The sequence below is a fragment of the Astyanax mexicanus genome, chromosome 9, assembly GCF_023375975.1.
Source record: "Astyanax mexicanus isolate ESR-SI-001 chromosome 9, AstMex3_surface, whole genome shotgun sequence".
Lineage (NCBI taxonomy): Eukaryota > Metazoa > Chordata > Actinopteri > Characiformes > Acestrorhamphidae > Astyanax > Astyanax mexicanus.
Window position 1 is genome coordinate 31,231,343 of NC_064416.1, and position 13,706 is coordinate 31,245,048.

At 39.5% G+C, this 13,706-nt stretch overlaps 1 protein-coding gene across 1 annotated transcript in view; it reads right to left on the reverse strand.

Annotated features, from left to right (window-relative positions):
- cntn5 (contactin 5) overlaps positions 1-13,706 on the reverse strand; it is a 394,897-nt gene that overhangs the window by 41,464 nt on the left and 339,727 nt on the right. The window contains exons 17-18 of the mRNA XM_049483448.1: positions 7,629-7,749; positions 2,593-2,751 (exon numbers count right to left, since the gene is read on the reverse strand). Of these exons, the coding sequence (XP_049339405.1) occupies positions 2,593-2,751; positions 7,629-7,749 (280 nt within the window). The remainder of the gene's footprint in view (positions 1-2,592; positions 2,752-7,628; positions 7,750-13,706) is intronic.

Genomic DNA, 13,706 nt, shown 5'->3' on the forward strand with positions numbered 1-13,706 from the left:
TTAAATTTTACCAAATTGAAAAGCTCTGGAATATAATTAAGAGGAAGATGGATAATCATTAGACATCAAACTAAGCTGAACTGCTTGAAGTTTTGCACCAGGAGCAGCATAAAGTTACCCGAAAGCAGTGTGTAAGCCTAGTGCAGGAAAACATGCCAAGATGCATGAAAACATTGATTGAAAAACAGAATTATTCCAACACTGGTTTCTGAACTCTTAAAACTTTATGAATATTAACTTGTTCTCTTTGCTTTATTTTATTGTTTTATTTACCTTTTCAAAATTAGCGGATTTTTTTTTGCAAAGTGCACAAATATTTACTTCTCATTTACAGCACTGACAAACGCACAGAGAATGAAACCATTTATAGAACCGCAGTTAGAAACCCAGCTAGGTGGATAAAACTGCTATGAAACTACATCATAGTAAGCCCTCTAAACTGAACATCTATTTAACATAGCCATGCCCCATAGACAGCTGCATTACATCCCATTCACTTCAATGGGGAGAAAGCCCCGCTCTCCGGCAAAAAAGTTCAACAAAGCTCAACTTTATTCAAATGAATCCGGCGGCCAATCAGGGAACAGCAGGCTGTGACGCCAGACACAGACACAGAGCAGCTGGCTTTTAACCGCCGAAGAGTAGCAAACTATTACATTTCTCTGAAGCTGCTTTGCGATCAGTTGTCAATTGAAGTAATTTAAGTATTTATTAAGTTTATGTGGGCTTAGCCGTCAAAGATACTGAGGCACCCTATCATCTACTAGCTGTTAGCGTTCAAGTTCAACTGTGCTGGTTACTACAAAACATCAGAAACCACAAAACAGGAGATTTAATCACCCAGAGGAGTTTCGAACATGAACTCACCAGTACTGTATGTCAACTTTGTTAAGAAACAATAACAACTTAAAATAGCAATACATCTAATCTAAAAGCTCATCTAAAATATAAAAATCACATCCAGTTCTCCAAACTTGGAATAAAAAACACACTTGGAGTTGGTTATTATGGATACTTTGCTCGGCAGTGTAAATATATTGTAAGTGTTAAAACAGGGTGTGAAGCAGTGCAGCGAAGAAGTGTTGAGTAAGCTTTTCTAACGCCACATAAAACTGTACGCTGTATTAGCCGAGTCTGAGCCCATTTAGATACCAGTGCATTTTAAAGCGTGGCTGAGACAAGAAAAGAAAAAAATACTCTGCAGCACTTTATTAAAATTTTTGCACCTTTTTAAAAGTGACCTTGAGAAGCGAGAGGCCAGGAGAGTTAGTGATTGCTTGTCTTTTTGCTCAAAAGCTGTTCATTCAGCTGAGAAAGATAAAATGATGTTAAGGTGTGTGTACACCAAGGTACAGAATGTATAGTAAGGCCTAAATAAAGAGGCATTTACTGCACTCCCACCTTAAAAAGTAACAGATACATGCAGTATATATACTGTACAATGCACTGAACCTGGTGTGAAGAGGTTTGTAAAAAGTATGGGACTGTATGAAATCATATGTAACGATTCACAGTAGTTAATAACCCAGTTTAACCCAGTTACTGAGACACTATGGATCCTTAAATTAAGACATTTTGAGCTAGACAAGGTTTAGTACTGACAATAACCTGATTATATGATACATATCATGCTACAGGGGTTTAATTTTGTGATATCGTAAGCATAGTGATATTGTGACACCTTAGCCAGTGTCTGTCTTGTGTTTTTCCTTTTTTTGGGACACCTGGGGAAGTAACCCCCCCCCCCCAGGTGTCCCTTGTCTGTGCCTGTGCATAGATACCATAAATACCCCATGTGCTCCTTTGTTCTCTGTCGTGCTTTGTGTTTGACCCTGTTTCTTTGTTTGAGCTTTAACCTCTGTATTTTAATCATGTTTTTTGTTTGTTTGTTTTCTATTTGTTTGATTCTTAGACATACAGTTTCTGTTTTGTTTGATTTGATTTTACCAAATTGAAAACCTCTGGAATATAATCAAGAGGAAGATCACAAGCCATCAAACTAAGCTGAACTGCTTGATTTTTTGCACCAGGAGTGGCATAAAGTTATACAAAAGCAGTGTGTAAGACTGGTGGAGGAGAACATGCCAAGATGCATGAAAACTGTGATTTAAAACCAGGATTATTCTACCAAATATTCAATTCTGAACTCTTAAAACTTTATGAATAAGAACTTGTTTTCTTTGCAGTATTTGAGGTCTGAAAGCTCTGCATTTTTTTTTTTGTTATTTTTTTGTTATTTCTCATTTTCTGCAAATAAATGCTTTAAATGACAATATTTATATTTGGAATTTTGGAGAAATGTTGGTCATAGTTTATAGAATAAAACAACAATGTTTATTTTACTTAAACATACACCTATAAATAGTAAAATCAGAGAAACTGATCAGAGTGGTCTCTTCATTTTTTCCAGAGCTGTATATAATTTATGACAGGCTGCTTTACCAATGTCAAGTTATTGATTTTCATCCTTATTGTGCAACATAAACAACAATCAGTTTACAGTGTAGTACCAATACAAATAAATCAACAACAGTAACACACACACACACACATACACACACACACTGTTGACCATTGAAAACTCTTCCGTACCTGTTTTGACGGTCTGCCAGCCCAGAGAGAAGGGGCTGCGAGCCTGAAGGTTATAGGTGGTGATTGGGCTGTGGTTGTCCACGCCGTGGCTCCACGAGAGCGTCGCCGTGGTATCAGTGATCTCCTCAACAATCACCACTCCAGGGGGTCCCGGGGGGCCTGCAGACAAACACCATCAGAGAGGAAGTGTGACTGGACTGACTGGATGGACCGGACATGTAGTCTCGGGGGGACGGATACGAGGAGTGAGAATGGTGTCCTCGTGAATTCGTTTATTGGGTTAGTGCCATTACCTTGATGTTATTAAATTTTATCTCTGCGGAGACGGCGTGCAGGAACACGCGTGCGGCGCCGGGACGCGGTGAGGCTACAGGGCTGGATTCAATTCCCAGTTGTAATCTCCCAACAAACAAACAAGCGAGCGCACAAAGACTTACTTAACCACAGCAGGATTTAGAATGACACAGATCTTTCGCCAAGAATTTCATGCTGATTAAGAAACATTGAATCTGGCTTTTTTTTTTTTTCTTGCAGTGATTTTTTTTTTCTCTTGCTCTCTCTCTTTCTCTTTTCTCTCTCCATTTCTCTTGCTCTTTTCTCTGTCAGGCACGGCACCAGCTCTGTTAGCCATGATTGTACGGTGGCCGCTTTATTCTGTCTGGAACTGCCAAGCATATGTTTACCTCAGCCTTCAGATGTGAATGTAATCTGAGGGTGGCGCGAGTGCCAGCCGGCTCCGGGGGAAAACAGCTGTAACGGAGAGGCTGGCAGCAGCTGTGCTCAGTGAAAGCCCAGTGTTCTGTGGTCCTGGGGACGGGTGCGTTAAAAGGTTGCACTGAAAGGTGCATTTGCATGCCCATTAATATGCCCCGCACGTGGCCGTGGAAGCAGAGGCGAGAAATACTCTTTTGAGACTAGACTGAAAAAATACATATAAAAAGGTGCCTGATACCGCAGAAAACTATTGGTAACACTTTACAGTAGAGGTCATAAATAATAGTAATTACAATGCACATTATTATATGGATAAATGTTGCCTTTACTAATTATTAGTTGACACTTATCAAGACATGTATTAAACATTATTAAAATATTAAAAATGTAATGCTTACGAATGCTGTAAATAATGGTAACACTTTCTATGAACCCTGTATTCATAATGTATTATAAATGCATAAAACCTTATAATGACTGTAATAAGCCTGTATAATAACTCAGAAGTACTTACAGTGGCATTCATAACACATTATAAACAACAAGTATAAGGGTTTATAAAAAAAGGGCTTATAATGCCATATAATAAATTTCCATGCGAACATTGTACAATGTAGTGTTGTAATGCACTATAACACATATTTGGTATGTTTTGATATAATGCTTTATAATATGCAGCTATTATTTCTCAAATTAAGATTTTATATAAGTGTGTAACACATTATAAAGCCTTATATACAGTCATTACTGTCAATACATTATAGTGAGGCATAATACATTTAACTTCATGTTTAAAAAGCATATGAAAACTCACTTCACTTAAAGTGAGTAATGACTGTATATAAGGCTTTATAATGTGTTACACACTTATATAAAAACTTATTTGAGAAATCATAGCTGCATATTATAATGTATTATACCAAAACATACCAAATATGTGTTATAGTGCATTACAACACTACATTGTACAATGTTCTTATGAACAGATATTATAAGGCATTACAAGCCCAAGTGTTCATTATCAAATAATTGTAATTAGTAACACTAACACAGAATACCGGGGACAGAAACAAAAGGAAATAAGGGTGAACAGAATTGGGCTCATTTACACAGTTTACAATCTCGGTATTTCTGTACTAAATAGCAGCACTTTAAACATTTAAAGTGCAACATTCTGGACACCTGAATGGTATTTACATCCCATGTTCAGTTGTATCTATTGCTTTGAGGCGATGGAGAAAGCTAGAAACAGGAGCCATCCCCACAGCAAGCAGAGATGGACAGCATGGCAAAAATACTTACGTTGTCTAATCGTAAAAAAATAATTGTGAGATTAATCAACTGCCTAAATAATCATTAGTTTCAGTCCTAGTAAATAAAGAGTGCGATGAAGTTTCCGTCTCTGTGTGTTCAGGAGTCTGATTGCCTGGTGCAAGAAGCTATTACAGAGTCTTGCAGTGGATGCTTAGATGCTCTACAGGGAATAAAACAAGCTGTGCCTGCATTATTATCTTGTGAGTGGCCAGCATACTCATGGCAAAGATTGTGATTGTGGAAGTTGGAGTGAGGATGTAGCAAAGTCCTTTTATCCTCTACAGAGAACATTGAACAAAATCTGTAAATTGAAAAGGTTTGAGTTACTGTACTGTATTTCGGAAATCTTACGAAATTGTTAAATTTATAGAATGTTAAAAATTAAATTTTAAATAAACTAATTCATTATTAGAAAAGGAAAAAATTATCTGCAACAAAATGTTAATAATTTGCATCTTTTGTTGAAGTAAAATTTTGAAGCTACGCTAGCTGCTATTTAAAAAAAAAAAAAAAAAAAGAAAAGTCCCTGTGCAGTTTTTCCGACATGAATAAACTTTACAGCTGTGCTCAGACCCGTTGCAACAAGGCAAGCAAACCAATCAATTGCCTATGGCCCCGAGCCGGCCTTAGGCCCACAAACAACGACTTGTTTGAATTTAATGCAACAACAAAATGTGTGAGTGCCTGCCTTGTTCGTGATTCCTGTAGCTAGCAAAATATGAAAAAAAAAAAACAAGATACATTAGGCCTACTTATCTTGTTTAAATGGTGTAATTTCGCAGCAGTTAGGCTAGATTTGGGGGGGCGGGGGCATTTTGCTTGGGCCCCCAAATGCCTTGAAACAGCCCTGGCTGTGGAAAATTCAGTAGTGGGTGTTAACTGGTGACTGGTGGTGTCTGGAAAGAATTGGCAGTGTGAACTGACAAGCAATTCTGGCAGAAATCACATCCACATTCAATGCAAAAGACTCCACCCACATATCCCAAAGATCAGTGCAGCATTCTTCAGTTCAGCTTCCATGGGACATGGATGGCAAAAGTCATGGGACAGCATGCCCTTGAGACACTACAGTAGGTTTTAAGCATATGAATGAATGAGTGCTTGATTATACACTGTGTCCCAGACTTACGTCTACTATGCTCTTCAGTGGAGGAAAATACGGACGAATTGCCAGGATGTTAGAAGGATATTTTAAATCTATGCACAAACAACCCTGAGACTAATTTGTGTAGCACCTGGCGAACCACAAACAGCGAGAGGCCGACGCGGAGCTTGTTTTGAGCATCTGAAAGTGATGCAAGAGGCAGGCCATTACAGCGCTGTCATCGAGGTGCACACAATTACTATCCTGTCTGTTATGCACGATAGCACCGGCACAACATCCGCATCCACATCCACCGACACACAACACATTCCACGCTCATCCGGCCGTGAAGGTCGCTAATTAACAAAGTTAATTAAATATATTAAATAAGAGCTCGACAAAACACAAACTTTTGATACCGGAATAATTAGGGCTCCGCGGCGCGGCTTGTGGCTTTTTAAAACCCTGCATTCTTTAAGACGGCATAACAATAAATGCGTGATCATCATTACCGTTACTATTAAAGAACTGGCACTGACGCCAGGCTTTGTTCTCCCACGCTCTGCAAGGAAGGAAGCCAGGCACAGTTATTGTTCATCACTAATTGCTGTGTGCTTGCTTTAAACTGAGGTCGGCCAACATCGCTCCTCAGCGATTACTGTTCTTTTTTTGCCAAAAAATTATTAATGGCTACAAAAATCAAATCAAATTGGTTGAAGATGTTTTGGAAAAGTGTCGAAAGTGTATTTCTTTAGTTTTGCCTTGGTGCTTTGAGGGTAGCGCAACTAATAAACAATGCAAAACTGCATCTCTAAGAAACTGTACTCACATCCTAGAGTGGCCTGCCACACTTATAGTACTCTATGATGTATGTCCCAATATTATTGAAGATATCACAAGATATCTCCTCACAGGTATCTTGTACAGTTATGGGCATTCCCAAGCTAATTTATTATATTAGTATATACTTTCAGTAGTTTAAGACACAACAGCAGAAAGGAGTGGGCGGGAACTTGAATATCGATCGATCACAGCTGCTACGGCATAGGGTACGCAACGGTGCGTCCATGAAGTCGTAGGTTCTACACAGAAACCTAAACTAGCCTTAACAATTCACAATCATTTAACATACTGTCAGTGTAAGTTGCCTCCATTGCCGACAAAGATGTGCAAACGCACACAGTTTATTAAGAAGTACCGCCAATAGAATAGGCTGCTGTGAAGCAGATAAACACCCATGAACCTACTGACACCATGCCAAATGCCCGATCATCGGAGCCTGGCCTTGACAGGAAACGAACGCCTTGTACGGTTCAAAACGTGCAAAAGGTACCTACTACTTCTCATAATTAATCACGGGTGTGTTTTGGGCGTAACATGCAACTAACCAATTAGCCATTTCCTTTAAAAGACAGGTGCGCTCTGACTTTGGCGCATTGCTATTTAAGGGGCGCAGCTACCTGAAGGTATCCAGCACTTCTCACCATAGGAAACTGACCTGATAGTGCATGCTTGTTCATTTTTACTGTAGATGTAAAAGTTTGATTGTTCATGTTTATGTGTGCAGAACAAGGGAGGGTGTACATGTGTTGGGGGTGCGCCTGTGTTAACAATTCAGTGCCGAGATAGCAATGAACGTTTAAAAGTTGACGTCTGTCTAGGTTCATTTTAGTCAGTGACGCCCTGACGCACCGTGTTTCCATTGCCAAGATAGCGATATGCCAAACAACTGACCTGAACACACTTAATTTTGACACCAATACACCCATCAGTGTATAGTGCTATTTAAACGACACAAGCACAAGATATGAAAATAGACTGTAGGTGGTTTGTAAGAAAGCACCCCTATAAGTTATAAGTTTGTAAGATGGGTGCAAATGCTAAATTTTTTCAATTAAATAGGCTTTCAGTTTAATTCGCTCACCTCTCACAAGCAGCTCGGCTTCAGCCAGCACCGTATCCGCAGTCGTCTGCACCCGGCAGCCATATTTCCCAGCGTGCTTCAGCAGGATGCTTCTGATCATCAGGTCCGCCATGGAGGACTGCTAAATGGAGAGAAACGGGGATGAAGAAATAGACAAAAAAAAAGAGTCACAGAAAGAGAAATAGACTTCCTGTGAGCGTCTGACACCTGAAGAATGGCCTGCTTTTGCTCTCTGGATTGGCTCTTGTGGCTTAAGAGATTCTTGCTATTCTCGGTCGCCGGCACGCTATTACTCTCGCTCGTCTCGGCCCTCCACGGAAATGAGAAACACCCGGGGCAGGACTGACTGTAATTCAGGGTCTAGAGGCAGCTGTTTAGCACAGGGACTGATTAAAATTACAGCGCATGAATCAAAACGCTGGGTCTGACTCTGCTGTCTGGAGAGCATCGACGCTAAGAGCGCAGCGCTAGCTAGTCGAAGAAATCACTTTTCCACTTTTCTATCTCTCTCTCTGTCTCTCTCTTTCTCTCTCTAGAATTTTCACACTTGTTCACTCTATATTTCTCATGTGGTGAATTGGAGTGAAGGCCCTGTTTGTGGAGAGAGCAGAATTCTCCAGGGCTTTTTCTTTTTCCCGTTTGTTATTTTCTCTTTATGTGAAAGAAAAAAAAAGAGACCGTGGGTCTCCCCCTGCACACTAAGCTCATGCTAGCTTCATACACACTCTGCTGAGTTAGCAAGTCTGCACCCTAAGAAGCCTGACGCTAGCATTACTGCTACTTGTTTCTATCATGAGGAACAAGAAAAGTCCATGTATCCCCAAAGGGTATATTAGAATCGAATAAAACCATTGTTTCAACATGTAGACAAGCAGCCATAACATTATATCCACCTACACAATATTGTACAGGTCCCACTTTTTACAGGTACCATAATTAATGCATGGATTCTGCAAGACCTTTGAAGATGTCCTGTGGTATTTGGATACCTTCAGATGATTTATAGCAGCAGATCTTGTGATAAGTCATGTATTATCATTATCATTATCACTATGCCCTAAGTGTCCTTCTTTTGGTGCACTATTTTTTCAAGTACCAATGCTTGTAGAAGAGCATGGGCAGCACAACGTATCTCAAAAGTGAAGCCACTACAGGTCTAGTGCCTCTGCTGGCTGGTTGCAGTGTGCTGTGTAGCTCAACCAATCCCAATGTGTTTGAATGACGCAACAGTCCCACCCACTTCCATCTCATTTTCTCCTCTAAACTTCAATCTCTAATCTCCAGTGTCCAACAGTTTCAACAGTTATTGGTTCCAAGGCAGATCTACACTTCATATTTAAATTTCTGACAGATACTTGGCTGGAGCAGACATTTGCATTACATGGAATAGCTGAATTGTCAGATAGTTACAGTAACTAGCTGGTTATTTATAATAATATTGATCATGTGGTGTTTTCAAATTGTTATTTTATACATTCTGTATGGGTACGAAGTTCCCGAAGTGCCATTATTTTATTTTTTTCTGTAAGTCTGATGTTAGTGTCAATCAAGCTGTGTGAACAAGCAATTTAGCTGTTAGCCAGCCAGCTAACCTTAGTGTAGTTAGATGTGCTGAACTCGGTAGTACATGTGCTTGGTTATGGTAAGCGATCTCATCACCTTTATGTATTTTCTGGTCGAGACCGAGTCCAAATAGTGTTTAAAACATTATTTTATTTTGTTTTAATGATATATATATATATATATATATATATAGATAGATATATCATTAAGTATATATATACATATATATATATATATATATATATATATATATATATATTTTGGCGTGGAAGAGGAAGGAAGACCCGTGAGACTCATGCTGAATGCTCAACAGCTCCTTTATTGAACCGGCTTGCCACTCACTTACAGTCTTTAACAAGACTAGGAGAGCTAAAACCATAACCACAGAGCTCAAATAGCCAGAAGGCCACCAACCCAGCTGTGTGTCTCCCAGATGGCAGATCCAGAGTGGTGCCCACCCTCTCTGCATAACCCCTCCCAAGGGAGATGCCCCACCCCTGTCATCCTCGCACACAGGAGAACAGAAACATGCCTGCAGGCAGCCACACACACAACCCAGAGCCGCCACAATATATATAACAGAACAGAACCTTGTCGTCCAGGTTTTCTACAGTTATTGGAAAGTACCGTCCTGTGTATCAGTGTTATCAACTGTTAACCATCAGTCATAAGTTGTATGTATGTTATGTTATGCTACGTTATGTTATGTCTGATCTGTGTATGCTGAATAAACTATTGGAATTAATAAAATCTGCAAATACAATTTATTGTAATTCATTTCTAATGTCACCACAGTGTACTGACTAGGGGCAGGACAATATCCTGATATTATAATATATTATATCATTGATATAATTTTAGCTTGTGACACATTATTAATACATGTCATCAAATATTGATATTTTTGTTGAAACACAATTGCTCTGAACTTCCTAATACTTCCCCCACCCCCCACTCACCCAATCTGACTTACTAAAGTTACTGCTTCGTTACTCCAGGTGGTGGCGCTATAATTAAACGTCATACCTTCAGTGAATAATATTGGTTGTTAAATTCTGTGAAACTGACACCAATAAATCCATAATTCCTTCTATTTGCTTTTTTAAAAGTATTTTACCCTCTTCAGTAACACAGATGCTATGAAGTATCATAGATAATTGCCTTGCGATGTATCAAGTATTGCAGAATCTCAGTATGTCCTGTGATTCCCACCCCTAACACTGACCAGTCAGTCGTTTTCTTCCATTTGGACTCTCCCTCAGTGAATCCCAGTTAATGCCACTGAGGCTTAACACAATCTCCGACTGCGGGACCATCCGACATCTTTTACGCCCTAGAAACCAATTAGAGGTTATGTGTGGCAGCTCTGTGGCTGAGAGATGATAACCGCCGGCGTTAGCGAGGGGAGCCTGACTGGTTCCTAATCTGATACTGAGGGGATACAAGTTGGTTTGAACTCAATTGCAGTGGTCCTGGCGAGGGACGCATCCCAATTAGAGAGCTGATGAGTTTTTCAGCACAGTCAGGAACGTGATGACTGCGCGGTAGCCGAAAGCGCCATGCAGACTTGATGTGCAATCTTGGACTCCCTCCAAGAGATGAGTGTAGAATCAATACTGTAAAAATATGCTGTATGATCTTCACCCCCGCTGACTGAAATACCTATAAAATCGTTTCAAATATGCTAAAAGCTAATCAGCAAATTATCTGGTAGAGAAACGTGACTATTTTCATTTTTTAGACAGAAATCTGATTATCTGGACTTTTAAGAACCTTAAGCCCCATTTATCCATTTAAGTATTCCTTGGAATTTTTAAAGGAAAAGTTCTGAAACAAACAAAAAGTCTAAGTCTGATTAATGCTGTAGTTTTAAATCACATAAGTGCTACAGCTATGCTTTCATAATTAAACTTTTCATTGTCCTCAGAAATTATGAATTAATGCATAAAAACTGCAAAAGCAGGTTCTAAAGAAGACATTTCTTATTAAGTATGGATGCTAAGTGGGGCCAATTTCTATTTGCTTTACAAATAGCTTAAATAAAAGTCATATAGACTGATAAAAGTCATGGTCTTTTAGCTTGGGAGTCTTGGGATGGCTTAGAAACGCTTACCCCGGGATTATGAGTTATCCTATGATGGAGTTTGAACCCTGGCCAGTGTGCTCATGGCAAGGCCACATGGAAATGTGTAAATGGAATACAGCACGTCATAGAAGACATTACCACCCACAGTGTACAGCAGTGTAGTAAGTGGTAAAGATCATGAACGGCTGCATCTGGCTAGAACTGTCCATGGCCGAAGTCCCATTCACTTCCAATAAAGTATAAAGACAATATCCCACAATTGATTGCATTGTTCTTTTAGCTTCCACTGGACATTTCATGGCAAATTTCATGGGACATAATACTAGAGTAGTTTCTTTACTGGACATGATCTTTGGCATGTCAGGTATTATTGCAAATTATTGGATATTATTGGAAATACTGTAGGAAAAAGTCAGAAATTTCTTAGAATGTTCTTTCCAAGAATTGTTGGTCTATGTCTGGTATTATTGTCTGCTTTAAAAAAATAGCGAAAATCTACCAATGACTGTAGAAAACCCTGGGCAGCACCTCCCCCTACAGACCACAATGTAACCACCAACAGGCAATCTGATTGGGTGAGAAGGTAAGACGTGTCCAAGACATTTACCCTCTGGACTCTCTGTGCTTTCATAAGGGCAGGATCCGTGCCGGCTCTCAGTGGTAGGTATGACATTCTGGTCCAGCAGAGAAGATATGGACTCATCTGTCACGAGCGTGAGGCTCTCAGAAACATGATGGCCTAATTCACACCAGGTCTTTCATCATGGTGACATATAAGTCTAACTGACCTTTCAGACCATTGATTCTCACTTCAGTTTAATGCAGGATCTGGTGCAATGTGCCGAGACCGAAATAAGGAACCGTGACTCTAACTGCTCACACGTGACCGTGCCCAGCACACACACAGAGTGATGGGAAAAACACTGTGTGTGTTAAGCTATTACAGTAATTGCCATATGCCTATATATTTTGACTTTGTGCTCTAATGCAGTGGTTTCGGGACCAGCACCAGTTCCCTATTTAGTATGATAAGGCCAACATTGATATCACAGTATATTTCTTCATTTTGTCCTAATATAACTATGATAATAATAGGAGCAATATTAATAGAGAAGGCCAAGAATGCCAACAACTGATGCCTGTCTCTGCAAACCTAAACTGATTTATTGTCCAGTCGATTTATATAGTGCACTATTTCATAATCAAACAGGTTCTACATCATAGAAAGAGCCAACATTGGTTACATTTACTACAACCAATATGTGTGACTTTATGTCATACAACATGCCCCGATTTAAATCTAAAGTCATTTTATTTAGATACAGATAGCCTAAAGTATAATAGTACTATATAATAAGTCTGCCATGATAATTATGTTACTGATTTATAAAGTGGCAACTTAAATATTGTACAAACTTATGTAGATTAACATGAATAAGCTGGTATGCCAATGCTTTTATTTATTTATGTATTTATTTTTTAATATTTTATCTATTTAGGGTATTTTAAAAACATTACATTTTTCACTAAATGTACAAATATGCCTTACATCTACCTACTAACTATTCCCACCAACCAACCTACCTACCTACCTACCAACCTACCTACAACCAACAAATCTACCTTCCTTCTTACCAGCCAACCTACTTATCTACCTAACATCCAACTTACTGAGCAACCATTGTACCTACCTACCCACCAACCAACCTACCTACCTACCTACCTACAACCAACAAATCTACCTACCCACCAAGCAAGCAACCAACCTACCTACCTACCTACCTACCCACAACCAACAAATCTACCTACCTTCCTACCAACCAGCCTACTTATCTACCTAACATCCAACTTACCAACCAACCAATATACCTACCTACCTACTCACGAACCAGCCTGCCTACCTACAACCAACAAATCTACGTACCTTCCTACCAACCAACCTACTTATCTACTTAACATCCAACTTACCAACCAACCAATATACCTTCCTACTCACGAACCAAGCTGCCTACCTACCTACCAAACTGCTGACCAACAAACCAACCTGTTTACCATCCAATCAACCACCCAAACCACCTACCAACCTACCTACAAACCAACCTGCCTACCAACCAATCAACTTACCTACTGACCTACCAACCTACATACCAACCAACCAACATGCCTACCTTCCTACCAAGCAACTTACATACCAATCCATCAACCTGCAAACACAACCAACCAACATCAACATGCATCAGCTAGTATGCCAAGTTCGTTGAAGAGCTCACTGCTCTATAATAACGGGTGTAACTTTATTATTATTTTATAGTATCATCATTATATCAATAACATAACATAGTCTGAATACTACGGTTTATCACAATTATTTCTGGAGCACCAGAACCCCCAACCCCCCCCCCCCCCCCCTTCTTACATAACTAAACAGC